Source organism: Diplotaxodon limnothrissa, linkage group LG23 (genome assembly GCF_057381915.1).
Source record: "Diplotaxodon limnothrissa isolate DT_005_m linkage group LG23, D_limnothrissa_male_GT1.1, whole genome shotgun sequence".
In the NCBI taxonomy this organism is placed as follows: Eukaryota; Metazoa; Chordata; class Actinopteri; order Cichliformes; family Cichlidae; genus Diplotaxodon; species Diplotaxodon limnothrissa.
In genome coordinates, this window is record NC_140617.1 from 25,138,270 (window position 1) to 25,156,842 (window position 18,573).

The 18,573-nt window shown below is 43.7% G+C and overlaps 1 protein-coding gene across 3 annotated transcripts; it reads left to right on the forward strand.

Annotated features, from left to right (window-relative positions):
- Positions 1–624: 624 nt before the first annotated feature.
- Positions 625–17,581, forward strand: LOC146608127 (SLAIN motif-containing protein 1-like). 3 transcript variants are annotated; one of them, XM_085348346.1, is made up of 10 exons: positions 625–1,025; positions 2,509–2,651; positions 11,199–11,342; positions 11,510–11,629; positions 14,331–14,480; positions 14,920–15,303; positions 15,997–16,008; positions 16,493–16,642; positions 16,762–17,083; positions 17,506–17,581. In XM_085348346.1, exons 1-10 carry the CDS (start codon positions 625–627, stop codon positions 17,579–17,581), a joined length of 1,902 nt encoding a protein of 633 aa, XP_085204472.1. The 3 variants fall into 3 exon arrangements, with proteins under 3 accessions (XP_085204472.1, XP_085204471.1, XP_085204470.1); XM_085348345.1 differs by lacking the exon at positions 15,997–16,008; XM_085348344.1 differs by lacking the exon at positions 15,997–16,008 and having other exon boundaries at positions 11,199–11,340; positions 11,502–11,629.
- Positions 17,582–18,573: the final 992 nt, after the last annotated feature.

The window sequence follows — 18,573 nt, forward strand, 5'->3', positions numbered from 1 at the left end:
ATAAAGGTCAAAGGCAGAACCGGACGAACGTAGGCTTTTTTTCTGTTTTATTTCTGTTATGAAATAATATATATTTAATTTGATATATCCCTCACTTCAACCACTAGATGTCGCCAAAGTTTCACAAATGCCTGCCATGTGTGACCGTCTGTTGCTAATTATAACTTCATCTCATTATAAAATAACATCATTAATTAGTTAAAAGCTTATAAGTAAATATTAACTGAGGCAGTGTGTTTGCATTGAGTGAAGCAGAATATAGAAATGTGTTACAGCATGAAAAAAATAAATGTCATATGTTTACGGTTAGGTGTGTTGGACCTTAGCCCACATTTTAGACTGACAGGTGCACCATCTACCTGTAATCAGTGCCGGGAGAGGAACAGAGGGAGGGGTACGTGTGTAAATGTGTCGGAGGGAGGGGGGGAGTTATGTAGTCTCCCATTGGGTGAACGTCCAGACAGGCGTACTAGACAGATTACTACCGCTGCCGAATACAGAAAGCAGTCTGAGGGCGCAGCAGCAGCAGCTTGGCCCTACCTGTCCTCCATTTGTGGTTTAAGGTGGAGGTAGAGGTGAAGGCGGCTGGTATTGTGGTCTTTTCGTGTGCTTTTCTTTGCTCCAATGGAGGCGGCCGTGCTGAACCCCGCGATCATGACGGAGGTGGACTGCAACAGCAACACCCTGAACGCCGAGCTGGAGGTGAAGAAGCTGCAGGAGCTGGTGCGCAAACTGGAGCGGCAGAACGAGCAGCTGCGCACCCGAGCCGGCGCCGGCGGATACTGCCTCCCCAGCCCGCTGCCCACCCTGCTGTGCCACTCGTCCTTGGGCTCGTTCTCCGCCCCCGAGGAGCCTTTCGACTATTTCCACCCGCACAGCGGCAGGGATGGAGCGGCTGCTGCTGCGAGGGAGGAGGACGACGAGGAGGAGGAGGAGGAGGATGCATCCGAGCCGTCGGTTCTGGACGAGCTGGAACTTCTGGATTTGAATTCCCTGAGCTGCTCAGAGGAGTCTGATGAAACCTGGTAAGTGCACACTGCATTTCCAACCATATGTTGCTCAGTCATGTAGTATGTGATTTCTAACTGAAATGTGGGATTTTAAAGCTTTGTTTTCAGCTGCTCCAGCCCTCTGCAGTGCCCCAACAAAGCCACACACACCTTGAAGTTAATCAGGCCCTACTTATGTGCTGCCACTTGCCTTTAAAGCTTCAGGGAAACACTTCTTGTGTTTTGCTGTGGAGTGGCTGCAGAGAGGACTAAATCAAATTAAGGAAGTGAAATTTTTTGCTGATTTTTGTCACAGCTTGTGAGGTGTTGTGCAAACTCATAAACAGGAAGTGACCCAGGGCTGCATTTAACTAATACAAGTGGTCATTTTTTTCACTTGTAGCGATAGATAGATAGATAGATATGAATATAACAGATCTCCATGTGTGGGTGTGCACTCAGTCCCCTTCAGGTCACACTCTCACCTGATGTCAGCCGGGGTTTTAATCTATAATTCAACTTCTTCCATGTTGCCCACAGAGCAGCAGCATCCGGGCTGTCAGAATAATCTGATCCACTCTGTTTGAGCCTCTTCCTTGCTTCTAAAAAGGCTTGACACCACCTTCAAACTGAGTGGGAGACAGATTTCTCTGACTCAGGAGGAAACGAGTTGGTGGCGCAAAAGGAACGATGGAGTCTGGAGTGCGATCTGTCAGGGACTGTGTGCTGAGAGATTATATATGTATGTCACAGCACTGAATTATCCAGATTGAGTTGGTTATCTGTATTCAACAGCTAAGAGTTGAGTTAAAAGAATAGGCACGTGATTAAGGCTAGATATGTAGTGAGGAGGATGTTGACATGAAACAGGAGAAGTTTTAAAAGAGGAAGATGGCATTAAGAGTAATATTTGTCTATATATTTTAATAGTCGCAAAGAGACACTACCAGGTGTAATCGATCATGATGGGTAACAAGTTAACAGGCCTGTGTATGTAAATGCCTGACCACAGCTTCTTATGACAGAAAAGGAGGAAATTCTCATGTGGGCATTGTTAAGTACTGGTTTTAGATGTCTTTCAAGCACAAACTTGGGCAAAACAGTGGCAGTAATTTGTGTTTTCTTGTTTTGCCATCTCAAATGTGAGCTTTTACCGCTTTTCTCAGAGTTACACAAACACACTCTTTGGTTTTGAACTGTTTGTTGGGCAGTAACATCATCTCTACGCCCTGAAACATTAGGATGGACTACTTGGTTTATAGGCTAAATAAGTAAAGCTCCAGTTGGCTTTCAGAATGAATGAGCATTCAAGCACCTTACTACAGAGTAAGTCTTTGTTGACCTTTGAGTTTGGCTTTCCCAGATTTGTCCCCACCACAGTGTACACACTGTCCAGCTCTTTGTAGTCTCTTAAACTGCTCCCCTGATCATGTTTGGAAAGATCTGGGATTGGCCAGAGTCTCCTATCAGAGCTCATAGAAGTTGTAGAAGTCTAGTTCACTCTTGCTTCTCTTTCCAGGTTATATGTGTCATCAAAGGACCGCAGGTCGGAGACCACAAGCGACGCCCTCACACCGCTGCAGTGGTGCCGGCAGGCTCTGGACAGCCCCAAATCGGAGGTGGAGGCCGCCAGAAGGTCGCTGTCCCTCCGGCTAGAGCAAGGTGCGAGTCAACTGGTTTGTTTGTAATTTGTGTGTAGAGAAAACGACTCTGACTGCCCCCCCCCCCCCCCCCCCCCCCCCCCCCAAGGGAGGTTGGCTTGCACACACCTGGCTGTGCAGGTCAATGGTGCAAAAGAGGACACAAGCCACATGATTAAGTTGCTGCTGGGAGCACTGCTGTAGCTACTGCTGCAAGAAAGATGATCAAGTCTGATATTTCTCTGAGTAGATGAGTGAAGAGTGGGAGTTTCTTCCTCATTAACTTGGAGTTCAGCCTGTGGGTGTTTCTCAAGACGGTTTCTCTTAATAAAATGCATCTTTATCTTGGGAGCATTTCAGAGCTTGAAGTCCCCGCAGTTCTGTTGTTCAGTGCACGCTAAAACCAAAGGCTGAGGCAGCGGATTAGTTTGCAGGGTGCCGCTCGCCTCCAGGCTATTTTAAAACTGATGTACACAGCTTTTAGTGTCTTGCCAAAAACAAGAGCGCTCGCTACCTCACACGCCCCTACTGTCTCTCACAACACAAATGCTGGCCAGGAGGAAGTGTTGGTGTTAGTTCGTACAGATCTTGCACACAGCACAGCTGCTGGCTTGTTAGAAAGAAATGTGTTGAGCACAAATACACTACACTGCAAAAAGTATTCACTCATCTGCCTTCACACACATCTGAACTTAAGTGACCTCCCATTCTTAGGGTTTGATATGATGTCAGCCCTTTGCAGACACAACAGCTTCAACTGAGGTTCAGGAGCGTTTATGGGAATTTTTGAACATTCTTCCAGAAGTACAGTCGGATGAAGGCCTGGTTCACAGATTGCAATCGAATTAATCCCAAAGGTGTTCTGTCGAGTTGAGGTCAGGACTCTGTGCAGGCCAGTCAAGTTCTTCTACACCAAATTCTCTCCTCTGTCTTTATGGAGCTTGCTTGTACAAGCAGGCTAGCTGCTTGATTTTTATACACCTGTGACCACTAAAGTGATTGGAACACTTGAATTCAATAGTTTGTATGGATGAGTGAATACTTTTGGCAGTATAGTGTATTACTGATGAGATGAGTCCCTGGGTTCAGCAGATTAATTTGTCAACACTGGTTTTTGTTCAGTGTGGATGAATTCCTTAAAACTGTGTCAGCGTTTGAGCATGAGTTTCAAAATGACATGCAGACACATTTGAATCATTTATTTTTTCACACCAGTATGATAATACTGAGCAGGTACAAGCCCCACCCACTCGCTGTCAAAAGCTTCTGTTTGTGAGAACCATCCAACCAGAAGAAAGCTAGCTTTAAGGACATAATGAGATAAGAGGATTATTTTGATACTGTGAATCATGCAAAGCTGTACTAAGAATACAAATGCAGACATAGAAATTAATAGAAAAGCCCTCCCTTAAAAAAAAAAAAAACAGCCCAGCTTCTCATTTACTTGAGCAATGTGTAATAATTCATTCAGTAATGAATAAGTAAAGACTCTTTACTTTAGATACGTCAGCACATCTGTGGGCAGCTGGGGCCTCGGCATGTCAGCATAAGAAAAGTGTAATTGCACTCCATTTATTTTTATTAATTTGTTGTTTTTGTTGTTAGTATTATTTTACAATGTTAATTTTTAGTTTTTCCAGCTGAAACTGTTCTTCCTGCTCTTGTGGCCATTTTCTGAGTTTGTATTGAGCGGTGTTGTGTTACAAGAAATTTTGTGCTATTGTATTTAGAAGGTTATTAATTAGGTTCCTTTTATGTCAAAACGTCACCTGTGCGATTGCTCTGACAATATGACGCCAAACTTCGTCTGCTCCAATATCTCTTTAAAATGAAATGCATACAGAAGGTCTTTGTTTTAGTTGCCTGTTTGAAATTAGCACAAAGCTGCCAGCAAACTGCGTGGGGTGGAGGAGAAGGAAAAACGTCACACTCTGTTTTGGTGATTGTGCCGTATGAACCAGTACAGGCAGAAAATATGAGCTTGTTCATCTCTGCTTTTGTTACCTGTTGAAAATCAAGATTGACAGCTGCTTGTTTGGCTTCTCAACTTACTCAGCTTGAGCAGCTTGTTTCTTGATCTTCATGTCTTGGATCGTGTATGAGAGAAGTTGTGTTCTCAGTGGTGGTTTACTGTTTGTGGACGGAACAGTTTGCTCAGTCCAACATTGCATGCATTAAAGTCGAACTAACGGCCCCACAAAAGTTGTTGATATTTGTGTAGCTATTTTCTCTGTGCCATTTATTTTGGAGGAGCCATTAGCAAGAAAAGAGCTACCACTCATTTGTTTATCTTGCTAGTAAAATAAGAAATGGGTGCAGTGATTATATTGAAACATGTAAATACAGTATTTAAGGCAGAAACAGAGTTTGGACAACGAAATTTCAACTTTATTTGTATAGCAAATACTAAACAACTATAGGTGACAAAAGTGCTTTACATTGAACACAAAAATAAGGGACAATAGAAAAATAAAGTACTCTAAGGTAAAAGTACAATAAAATAGGAATGCACTGAGATGTTTGTTCACTGAAGTCTCATCAGAAATGGTCTCAAACGATCCACTGAAGTTCCAGATATTTTTCATAGATTCAAGAAAAGAAATGTTGTTGTCTGAAGGACTGGACTGAAAATGTGTGAAAAAGCAGCTATTGTCCAAAGAAACACTTTAGAAAACCTCTAGAACTGGTGACTCTTTAGAAAATGACAACGTCTGGCTCTTTGTAAGCAATATATAAAGAAACGAAGGTTGGTGCACTAAAGTGTTTTCCAGAATTTATCATGGTGATCCCCTTTTTTACCAATATGAAGGCAGGGGCATGACATTTTTACCTAAATCCTGTTTAAAAAAATGTATCTCACCCCTCAAAGTTGTTCAGATAAACCTGTGATGGTCAGACGGGAGGTGTTTGGACTGATATGCAAAGACGCAGCAGTAATGTGCTAGAGCACAAGTGTAACGTGACACTGCATTTGTTTAATCAGCTTAAGAAGCAGGAGACATTTCCTGTGAGAGGTGAAATCTCAGCAGGTCTGGAGATGAATGGAAACAGCTGGCAGCACAGTCACTAGCGCTCTTTTTAAATGATCCACTTTTTAAAGCCAGTAAGATAAGCAGTCACCTCAGTAATGCTTCCTAAGTACTCTGTGGTCACGGTGATCAGTCTGAGGTCGGCTCACCTTCATCCATGCACTGCAGGGCTCAGCAGTCCGTCGGCACTTCTTAGGCAGATCAGGCCCAGGTCAGCTGACCTGCATGTCTGTCATAATTACAGCCGTCGCTTAGCGATACTGAGCAACCGGAAAAGATCTGAGCAAGTAAAACAGGAAGTTGGTGTAAATATACCAGCAGGTTAAAGCAAGGAGCAGACCAGTGGATCGATGGCAGTGGTGAGGCCGCCGCTTGGCTTAGTGTTGTCATGGTTACCTCATGGGTCTGTAAAAATGGATTTCGTGTTTGGAGTTTATCGACAGGTGACCTGGAAAAAGCAGATCAGGATCATCAGTCCTGATGTCCGTGTGCTTATCAGAGTCCTCATCAAATCGATGGGTCTCTTTGTAGTTTTGTGTGTGTGTGTGTGTGTGTGTGTGTGTGTGTGTGTGTGTGTGTGTGTGTGTGTGTGTAAGATGGGGCTGCTTGTGAAGTGTGAGTGGAGGCGACAGCTCCCACGGCCTCAGCTGAACAGGCAGCTTAACGCCCGCAGCCTTTAATGAGGCGAGATGGAGCTCCACTCACCTGCGTGGGCGCGCTCGTCTGCATACGATCCCGCTCAGCCTCCACATACTTAGGAATCAAGTAATTATGTGCAGTGTTAAAGTCAAAGAAATACTTCACTTACACTGCAATTTTGCTTCCATCAAGGGCCGGCTGTTGGTGTAGAAAGGCTAATCTTCACACTGTAACCGCAAAGCTTGCAGAAAGAGCAACATTGAATTTAATCTTGTTAGATGCGCAGAGTGGAGATTCACCAACGCAATCCAAAAATTCACTGTGACAGTAATGTTTTTGATTAAATCAATTAATAAAGAAAGGAGGCAAGATTTAAAGCCTGCATGTATGCCTGTTCTTTGTGCAAAAGCATCCCCCGCCTCCTTATGCAGTTTCAGCAAGTCTCTAATGGTATCATGCCATCATTAAGTCAAAGTTTAGGTTTGCCAAGGCAAATAATTGGTGCTCATGTTTGGTGCTATTGAAAAGTGCCTTGAATCTGTTTTCTTTCTAGTGACCAGCCAGGATCAACACATGGTTGCAAAAGAGGGCCCAGCTGTCTGGTTGCTAAGCACTTTTCCTGCTGAATTTATGGTGCCAGTCTCTAGGTGGCCATGTTTGATATGACTATAACGCACAATCAAGTAAGCTACGACTTCACATTCAAAGTCTGACATATCCTGATGCTACAGTCACACAAAGGAAACCGGTCGTGGGAGACAAAGTTGTTGCTACTGTGCTACTGCACTGAACTTGTGATCGTGTTGCCTTTTGAAATGGTCATTTTGAAGACGGGGACCATGTCTGAAACCACTCGTAGTCAGCTGCCGTCTTCAAAGCAACATTGGCGTGTCAAGACGGCCATAAAACAACAACAAGAGGTCGATAAGGGTTGGGAACTGCATGACAACTTGACCTCATTGTTGCTATACAGTGATTAATTGCACTAAACTGGCAAAAATTACAAATCTGAATGCATGGAAATTCACATTCACGACTTGAATTCAGAGACCAGCCCAACTCACAAATCTGAAGCAGGAAGTCCTCCACAAATACTGACGTAGTTGCTGCAGGATGACAATTTAACTGTAAAATGACATGGTGCTCGGCAGCGTGGCTTTGATACAGGAATACAACCGGTCGGAAACCAGATGTCACTTTGAACTTTGGGTTATTCTGAGCATCTAACAGAACAAATTGTGGTTTAATCAAGATCAAATAGCCCCTCCCTCTGTTAGATTTTCTTCATTTTCCTCATCTTTATGATGACATCAGTAGGAAACATCATGAATTGGTCATCTCAGGCACAGAAGCCACCTGCTTTTAATCTTGTGCGAGGAAGAGCTAACCTCTTGTCTTGTTTCAGAGAGGATGATCTGAAGGCCTAGAATCAGATAAAATGAGGATTATTTTGAACTGTGACTCATGCAAAGCTACTCTGTTCAAGTCTTGGTGTAGCAGCCAGAACTCGATACTTGTGAATTTCATTACAGCATATCTTTTCGGCCACACTTGGTTTGTAGCAAGTTACTTCCTGAGAGCCATGTTGCCAGTTAGACACATTTCTACGGTAACTCAGGCTTGTTTTAGATGGGCTGAGTGCGAGTGCTGACAAACAAATCTTAAGGAATATTGCAGCTGCTGTGATCACTGTGCTGGAGTGTCACCTCTGCATTGCTGATCACATGCTAACCTTCCATGTGCTTTAAACTAGCCTCCGTTGCAGTCTCAGTATTTGGGTCACAGAGTTCGACTCCCTGACTCGGCTGCATCCTCTGAAGTTGCCTCGGCTGTGCACCTTGTTGCATCAGAAGCAGTTAAACCTCCACTCGACACACTAACCATCCTCTGCAGAGGAATCCTCCCACCAACTTGGCCCACTAGCTCTCTCTCCCCCACCCGAGGTTTGCCGTGATGAAATGAAGAGCTGTTGCCATAGCAACGGTGTACATGAAAGGTTCGTAGCTAAATGCTTTTATATTCACATTGACAGGTAAAGGAGAGAAAGATTTCCCTCGCATCTCTGTGCAGACACCAGCCTTACTCGCACACCTTTTAAATAATACAAGCAGTATTTTCTTTTATTCACCTCTGATTCCAAAAGTGTGTGTGTGTGTGTGTCAAAGCTGTCATGTTTCTTCTTTCTATGAATAGTATTTGTGTGAGAGGCGCACAGCACCAGGTACAGCTGCATTGTGTGAGCGTCTCTGTTGTGTTGAATCCTGCTTTGTCCTCGGCGCTGAGCTGCTGAATAGAACAGTCGGTGACAGACACCGCTGGTGAGGTAGCGGCTGCACGGCGCTGCCCTCGTGCACAAAGACGTCTGTGATGTCTGGCTTTGTGTGGTTATTGTCTTTTTATCTCTGATTTTGAGCTGTAAAGAACAAAAGAGTCGAACTGATGGTGATTTTTTTTTTCCCTTTTTTTTAAGTCCCATAGAATATTCACTGATGGCATTTAAAGAGACATTACACCCAAAAATGTTAACATGTTTCATTTTGGATGCTTGCTGGTGTGAAGTACCAATTCATTGTGAGGAAATGAGGACTACGGCTCATTTACACTCTAGTTTGTCCTTTATTCCCACTCCTGCACTCATTGATGTAGCGCTATCGAGGCACAGGTGGAGTAAAAGGACATTAATCGAGTTGGCAACAAGTCGTTACTGTAAGTGAAATAAAAGCTTCTCAGTGATGTCCTTCTAGTTTCTACGTCTACCTGACTCTGAGCTTAAAATGTTACAGTCAGTCGTTTTTAACAGAAAAACAATAATATTATGCTCATAAATATATATTTATAAGTGCATAATTATGTATTCCGACAAACTGTGTTCTCAAACTTAGAATTAATCTGTTAAAAATACGTAGGTGCAGGTTTGTCATATTGGCCCGCCACCTTGAACACACTGTTCAGTCTTGTTTTATGTATGTAGCTAGAGACCAGCCACATACGAGAAGAGAAGTCATAGACAAATTTTAATTCATTTCTGCAGCTTCAGAGTTGAGATATGATAAAGTACTGTCATCTGAGAAGAGTTCCTTATTTGCAAAAGCAGCGAAAAAGTGTCTCAAAGAGTCACCAGCTAATGATAAGGTCAAGTGACCTGAAAACTTTTTATCTGACAAAGAGTCTGACTTCATTCTCACATCATAGTCTGACAGATGTGTGGTAAGTCTAACAATGCTAGAGCTACCCTCAAGGTTTCGCTAACGGAGGTTAACGCCGGCTAAAAGAGGCTTACGGCAGCTAACACTGGCAAAAATGATTAAATCAGCACTTATTGGCAGAAAAGTTCAGATATCTGTTCCAAATAACGGATGTGTATATCCCTATATTAATGAAATATGATCTGTTCAAAATAAAAATGTTTTTGTATGTTAGGAAATCTTTTTCATTTTATACAAGATTGATGTAAAATTTGCACTGCAAATAAAAGCAAATGTGTTTATCTGAAATTAGTCAAAGAGATTCTCCAAAAGATTTTTACTAAAATATTATTGGGCAGTTGGAGCTGTATGATGGAACTTCACTTTTATATAGAGACAGAACCAAAATATGAACTATCGACGGAAGTGAGTGAAATCAAATGTTAATGTGTATTAATTCTAACAAGCTGCTGCATATTCTCAGTATTGGCCTTTGCTACATGGTCCTGAACAGTCTAGCAACATGTTTGATCTTCCCATCATTCATGTAATATGGGAATGTTTTTATTTAAATAAATGAGTGTGTCAGCTCAGTAACTTCCACTGATCAGTGGTGTCAGACTAATTTTACATTGTGGGCACCATCCAGCCCAATTTGATTTTATGTGCGCTGGACCAATGAAGTTACAGCATTGCCTCATCGATAAACATGTCTACCTGCCAGTTGTTTCCCTCATAGCATGAAAACTCTTTCCCTTCTTCCATATTTAACACCCTTTGTCCAATAAATTCCAGCCTTGCCTCTCTAACTTTGTCTCCAAAGTTGGGTGTTGGAATACTAATGGTAAAGAACGCCTACATTTCTACCTACTTTGGTGTGGTATGCCATTCCTTGGGTGAAGTCTTTTGACATATTGTACTTTTGACAAGTACAATATTTTGTGCAAGTATCCTTCTACTTTCCAAGTGTCACATTTTCTAAAGCTGTCCACTGGGTCAGTTTGGTGGCCCAGTTCTGTCCCCTGGACCAGATGTTTGACTTGACACCCCTGCACTGAAAGCATGAATGGTGCATGTACTAAAAACTACTTCATCCTTTGGGATAATGCACACTTAATGTGAAACCATAGTTTATATAAAAGTATAATAAATAAAAATATAATTTTTTTTCTTTTTGGGGTGGGGGGGGGGGTAGTTTTTGTTAGATGGGTCAATGTACTCACATGGAGGTGGCTTGTTTATCAAGAGGTAGTCACTCCTTAAGTCATTATTACCAGAGTATCCACTACTAAATACTCTGCTTTTTATCATTAATTTCTCTATATTGGACTAACATTTATAAAGTAAACCTGATCTTGTATTAAATTAGACTTGAAACCAATGTTTAAGATTATAAATGTAAATTTACTAAGTAAATAAAGTGAGCAGTTGGGCCACTTTCCCCTTAGACTTCTAGATAAGCACACTTGCTCTGTTGTGCACTCCTGAATATTCACAAATTCCAATAATTATGCTGAAAAGAGCAGAAATCTTATAAACACACTGTCCTGTGTGTGTGTGGGTGTGTGTGTGTGTGTGTGTGTGTGTGTGGGTGGGACTTTCTTTTGTTTCTTTATCCGCCCACAGCTTTTAGTTGGTGTGTCATGTCTGACAGGGAAACGTAACAGTTTGTATTAAACATATGCTAACTCTGTGCTTGTTTTCTCCCTCCTTCAGTCTCCAGGTGGCGTAGCTCCCTGTCCAGCCCCTCTCCTTCCTCCTCTCCCGGTCCTCCTCTGAGTCGAGTTGCTGGAGTGTCTCCTATCAGTGCTTCCCCTCCAACCAAGCCCTGCTCCACTCCTCAGCCGTCTGAAAGACACGGTACCAATGTTTTATCTTTTTTCAAAGCATCATAATCAGCTGGCCTGGGACTTAAATTTCCTCGAGTACTGTCCAGAATTGAACATCAGTGCAACTTTCACTCATGAATCAGCTGTCTGTCACATCTTTTTCTCCCAAAACTGGCTTCCCCTCCCTCTGTGCCTCAGTTCCTTCCCTCTCCTCCCCGCTCCACCCTCTCCTCCATCGGACTCTCAGTCCCATCGGGAAGGAGCTCTCCCCCGTAGCTGAGAGGACTCCCACCTTCCTCCCTCACCCGCTCACCCGAAGTAAGCCTTCCTTTGCTGCTCTTCTTAAAAGAACATGTTGATTCCTTACAAACATTAAAAATTTAATACGTATTGTAACCAGAATACGAATGTGCCGGGGGAGGAAAAAACTGGGTCATGCTCAAGCTTTTTATACATTATTCCAAACATTCCCTCCTGTAGGAAGTTGAAATTGAAGAATATATTTTCATCGCAGCCTTTTTTTTTTTTCCTCTGCCCTGCTTGTTGCTCGTTATAAGACTACATTTCACTGCTGCACGTGAATCCTGTTTGAAGGCAAAGTGGATTCAAATGCATTATTAGCAATGGAAAAAACGACGTTCCAGACACAGGAGAGGGCGAAGCTGCAGGGAATAAAACTGCTCAGCCCTGAAGGGAGCGAGCTCACATCCTGAGCAATGTAGCTCAGAAATAACTGCTGGGGGGTCTAAGTAGTGGTGGTGGGTGTTTGCCCAAAGCTTATTTCCATGACACTGGCTTTAATGAGCCTTTTTCTCGTGCTCTCCTAAACGGGAACCTCCCTGCCCTCCTCTGTGCCACCAATGTGTTCGGGGCTGTCAAATGGGCTCTGTGCTGGGCTCAGTCAACCCAGGGTTTGTTCATTTATCTATAAGCACGCTTTCAAGAAAGAGGCACGATTGGCAGCGTCTTACCGATGAAAGCTTGGATAAAGCTACAATACTGGAAAAATATGAAAAGGTTAAACACACTATGGCAGCTGAAGCACTAAATGTGATAGTTAGATGCTTTATTGGTCCCACAAGGGAAATTATTAATATTACAGCAGCAGGATAAGGAATAAAAATAGTCAACAACAAATAATCAAGATGGATAAAGTGCCACAGTTGCGTAGTGAGAACCTTATATTGTGAGACTGCAGCAGTTTTACATAAACAGTGAAAACAAGGGAAATGAAAAGACTGATGTGTAAGAGAGTAGCACAGATTGTATTAATACATAATATGTACACTATAAATCTAAAACGGCTCCAAGAATGTGTGAAGGCTTTTACACACTGAAAGCATTTAGAAAAACGATGCGAAATTCCCAATTTTTCATATGCAAGTGTCTCATAACGTTTAAATGCACCAAAAGCTCTGCATTGCATGAGTCATGGTGAAGTGAGATTGAGCTGGTCCTGATGTTTCTAAACAAGAAAAGGAAGAAACTGAGATTGTGGGTTCATCCGGTTCTCATGAGCAGGCGACAGCAGGGACACTTTAATGGTTTGATCCGGGAGCTGAAGTTGTATCACAGCTGCTTTAGTACTTGTTTCAGGATGTCAGTGAGGCATTTTGAACTGTTGTTGGGAGAGTTGGGTCTAGATGTTGGGGAAACGATTTGAGAGAGCCGATTAACCCCGGAGCAACGTCTGCTGTTTCCATCTCATTGTGTAGTTGGTACCGGTGCACGTTTTGGAGCTACGACCACAAATGCAGTGATCCGATTGATCATATCTGTTTATTCGCATGTGAAAAGTCTCAAAAATCGAGATTGATTCAAAAAATGAATGCCAAAAAATTCCTCCTACGAAATTTTGTGATCGGTGTGAACGACTGTTTAAAAGTAGATGAGTCTGAAAAATAATTTTAAAGGCCTTAGAACAGAAATGTGTCTTATTCTCAACAGGTGTGTTCTCCTCATTGTACAGTTTCATGGAGAAATTCCACCATCAGCTGTAAGTTTTGGTATTGCTAAGAGGAAGCTTTTAGAAACCACAGCAGAACCACATAAAGTTGCAGATCGGGGAACTGATTGCTGACTTGTAACCGCGGAGCTCCAAACCTCCTCTGGCATTAACATCAGCACTAAAGCTGTGTGACAGGAGCTTCATGGCCTCATTTCTATGACCAAACAGCTCCTGTAGGTGGTGCAGCCCGTTTGGTGTGTACTCTACCCACTGAAGGAACAACCACTTAGCCCTGGCCTTTTATTAAAAGCACCTCTGATCTAAACTGCACAGCAACAATATTCTAAAACTTCACTGCGATAGTTTTAATGAGGCTTTATTTATAGAGTGCTTCCCTGAAGGCATGTTACAAATTACTTCACACAAGAAAATATGACAAACTCATCGACCTGAAGGAGGGAAAAAAAACCTATTATGGGATTTGTTTTACCTGAAGAAGCTGACCGTTGACCTACCTGAGCTTGTGCCCAAAGTGGAAGTGAAGGAAATGTCATTTGTGCTGATCTCAAAAGTCTCACTTGTCTATCCAGAGAAACCTGTGTCACTCAGCACAACCCACAGACATTTTTAATGTTCCTTTCTTGATTGGTAGGAGTTAATTTCAAAGATTCAGAGACGGCCCGCGTTAAAGAAGCTCGTAAAGGTGCAGAAATCCTGGCCTGTGTGAGTCAAATAAGACTAAAGTAATTAGAATAATGGCACTGATGGAAGGGATTACTTTATAGAGCAGTCGCAGGGAGCAGATATCAGGCAGATCGTTAACTGTGAAGAGGTTTTTGTAACCTCGGGCTTAATATTTCTGCCTCACTGCTGCCTAATGGGCTCTAATTCTGTGAGCCGAGCATCGCCCTCCATTAGTCCGGACCCCTCATCTTTATGTGGAGGACACTCTGAAGAGTGAAGGGTACTTCTCTCATCGGAGCAGTCCTGCCTCATTTGTTTAACTGTGCAGCATGAAGTGAGACATCGGAGAGGAAAGTCTGACTTCTTGGGTCTTGTTTTTACTTGAAGGTCGCAGCCTGCGGCGCTCCACCCTCAGCCCGCAGTCGTCCATGGACAGCGACCTGGGAGCATCTGAGGCAGAGGATGACTCCATTGCTCTGGGATACAAGCTGCAGGACCTCACTGATGTCCAGGTTATGGCCCGGCTGCAGGAGGAGAGTAAGTAGCAGGACCTCCGTCTGCACCCTGACTGCACTTCCTGATTTTTGATTTGAGTTGTAGACTGTTGGTTAGTTGTTTGCTCCGCCTGCCAGAGTGCTTAAAATGCACTATAAATCTGAATCTTTATACAGAGAGAGATGTTTCTGAAATGATTTCAGGACAGTAGAAATCATTCTGGCTGTTTGGTCACTTTTTTATGGTTATCTGTGTCATTTGAGCCAACTCACTTCTCCTGCTGTCCGTCTGTCTATCCCTACTGTCCCCCCCCCCCCCCCCCCCCCCCCCGTCCTAATAATTTAACATATGGCACCAGATCTCAGAGCCCATCGCTACTTCAGCTTCATTAACCCCAGGAGGTGATGACTGTGTGTGTGCGTGTGCGTGTGCGTGTGTGGTGGGTGTTTTGCACGCTGGTCCTCATATCTCGCTCCCCCAGGTCTAAGGCAGGACCTCGCCAGCACCTCATCCGTCCTGGCCAACCGCCGCAGCCAGAGCTTGACCTTCCAGCTCAGCCAGCTCAGCGCCGGTCCCGACCTGGAGGAGGAAGACGAGGAGGACGACGAAGACTACGGTCTCCTGCCGCCACCACAGCCACGCCTCACCCGCCTGCCCCACTCCCACACTTTCTCCAGCATCCGAGACTGGCGAAGAAGCACCAGTTCCCTGTGCACCCCTCCTTCCACCCCCTCCACCCCCCCGTACCCTTCCGCTGGGTTCGCCGTTCAACCTGCGCTCCAAGCCCAGTCTCAGGGTCTTGGGCTGGGGCTGGGAGTGGGCAGCACCTGCGCAGCCGAGCAACAGTGCTTCAGACCAGGTTCAGGTGAGGAAAAGGGGAAACTCGATCTAAATAAAGAAACAAGGCTGTTGTGCGGAATTATCAAGGAACAGATTCCCTTTCAGCTCATTCTTCTGGTCTTCTGCTTCCTGAGAGACCAGAATAATAGCTGGTGTTAGTGAAACTTTCATGAAAGTGGATCTAACACTTTTGATCTCAGACACTTAAACTCTAATACGTTGTGAGAATGTAATCAAATTGTAAGTGACTTTTAAGGACACTCGAGCCTAACATTAGCTTATAACAATATCAAAAATGAATGTCTATGAGAATATACATGTACAAATCTCTCTCACACACACACACACACACACACACGCTACTCCAAATTTATGAGTATATCACCTCTTTTTCTTTTCTTTTCTTTTCTTTTGTCTATTAAATAAGCTGAAAGCCTGACTGTACCTTTAATCTCAGAGTGTAGTCCTTTAATGAGGATGAACCAAAGCCTGATTTTAAGAATCTGGCACTAGAAGGTATTTCCATCCATCAGCAGACATGGATTAAAACTACTGATGATCTTTTGATAGAATCAGCACCTATTAATGCTTTGAAGAGTACTAATATAAATTATCTCTGTGTTTATGTTTTGTGCGTGTGATATTTGTGTGTATTGCTGTGTACGTGTATGACGTTGGACATGTTGTTTTGGGGGGAAAACTTCATCATGGCCTCCAGCCGAATATGAGAGTAAGTCAATAACATGGTTCAGTATATCTAACCTCATACATCATCTCTGAACATTAATTTGATTATTTTTTTCTTCTAATTGTGAACCTCGCCCCTTTAACACTGTGACGGTGTCTCGGTCCTGACCTCGCTGACGCTCTACCTGCTTCATAAACTCTTTCTAATCCTCTTGTACAACTGCTCTTAAAGCTCTCGGGCTGGCATGTGTTTCCATTTTGAGGCGGAGACTCCGAGAGTTTGATGGGATTACAAGTTAGGAGTGTATATCTGACTGTGGGGGGCTGGAAACTGTTAGCAGTATAAAGAAGATCAGAGGCTGCTTTGAGGCATCTTTAAAAATAGTTCAGCATCTGAAGGTTTCTATTTGTCTCTGTGTTTTTGTTTGGAAGCTTCTCTGTTTGCAGACTCTGCAGATAACTTTATTAATCTGGCCTGGCGCAGCTCTGGACGCCTTAAATCTGTTGGCTGTTTTTGTCTGTGTTAGATAAGCTGCGGAGAAGCATGCCTAACCTTGTCAGAGCTCCCAGCATGCCCAGTGTGCCCATACCAGCCAATCCCAGTGCTTCCCCTTCTTTGCTTCGTAACAGCCAGAGCTTTGATTCGTCCAGCGGACTGGCTCGACTGCAGTCCTCCAGTAAGATGCTGCTTGTCTTCTCTAATTAAAGGGACAGCTCACCCAAAAATTCATTCGCCTTGAAGGCGCCGCCAGCCAAGTAAGTTTACTAACTTCAGTTTGTCTCCTCTCGTCTTCAGTCCCCTCTCCAGGCCAACTCCAAAACAGAGTCCAGAGTGTCGGGAACTTCACCTCATTGTCACGGCCACCTCTGAAGGCCACTGCCTACGTCAGTCCCACTATCAAGGGCTCCGCCTCCATGCCCACCTCCATCAGTCTCCAGTCTCTTAATCTGAACAGCAGTGGGGGGGGTGGGGCCAACAGCGGGATCCCTTTGCTTAGTAAACCTGCAGGGACACCCACCACCTCAAACACTGCACGCAGCAGCCTGCCCCGCCCTGCCTCCTTTGTTGGTACCACAAGCTCCACCCCCCGCAGCAAGGTGGCCCAACCAGCACGAAGGTAAACTTTAAAAAGAAGGTGTGTGTGTGTGTGTGTGTGTGTGTGTGTGTGTGTGTGTGTGTTTGCTTGCGCAATCTGAAGTAACACAAACCTACCTCATTGGACTATAGTCAGTAAATGTGTAAAATAATGGATTACTTTTTAAAAATAAAGAGTACTGTGTAATTTGTTCATTTGAAGCAACAACTCTCATCAAACACTGATGTTGCTGCACTCTCCCTGGAGCACATGGTATTAGATTCATTTGGACTCACACTAAAAGTTTGAAATGAGGCAAAGCACCGAGTGTTACTCGTCATCCACACCGCACTGGTGGGGTTCCTGAGACATGTGGCTCCAGCGAATGTCTGTTAGATTTACCTGTTGTGGAACATCATGTCTTTGTCTGTCCTCTGACTTTAGTCGTCCTCCTGTTCCCTCAGTTTACTGACTCCTCCAAAGAGCTTGTCCACCTTCAGTGCCCTCCGCGACAGCACCTGGCGAGACGGCTGCTACTGATGGACGTGACGTTTGCGGCGGCGCAGTAGTGGCAGCAACACCCCGCTGGTTGGGGCGACTCGCTGCACTTCAGCATCAAGGGTTTTTTTGTTTTTTTGTTTTTTGCCCGTGGAGATGCTGAAAGGTTTCTGACCAAAAAAAGTGACTGTTGATGACCTTAAATCTGAGATCCTGCATAGAAAGGTCGGCCGAGGGTCTTTGTGAACCGATCTCTCAGAGTCTATGCAGAATTTCTTCGGGGAAGTCGGGTTTTCTTAATCTGCGTTTGCACGTCAGCCCTTGAATTCACTGACTGCTTCACAATCGACGAGTGTGGTCTGTGCCAAGGGGGCGCTGTTCCCTGCTGCTCTTGTGCAATAAACCGCTGGCTGATGGGTACCAGTAATACTAACCCGCTGAAGAGGGCTGCCAGTTTGTTTGGGTTTTTTTAATGAGCCTCGTGATGCTGTGTGTGTTTGTTTATATCACATTTATTTTGAATAAATAAATAATTTTGACTAATCAGGAGATTTTTCCCTGTGGCAACGAGCGCCCACAATGCTGCTAAAGTTTAATCAGTCCCTGTGCATTTGGGTACAATTACTCCAGTTTTTACAATAAACGTAATAAATGACGTATTCGTGTACAAATCTAACTATTAAGTGTGCATACATATATATTAATTGATCCGATATTTGATTTTAAACGTGACGCTTGACCAAAATATCTGAATGTTTACACAAGTTTTGTGCATATTAACACTTTAAAACTGTCTGACCGATAAGAGGAAACGGTTCTTGTTGCACTTTTGTATAAAATCTCTCAACTTTGTTTCTTTTTTGTTCTGTTTACTAACACTTGCACTTCTTTTTTTAATATATCTGTATTTGATTTTATGGATTTAAAGTGAGTAAACGGCTGTTAGTAAAACGTTCTGGGGATGTTTCACAGTTAACACGCAGCCTAATGTAGCACCGTCTGTTTGTAATATTTGACCACGGCACATTTCACAA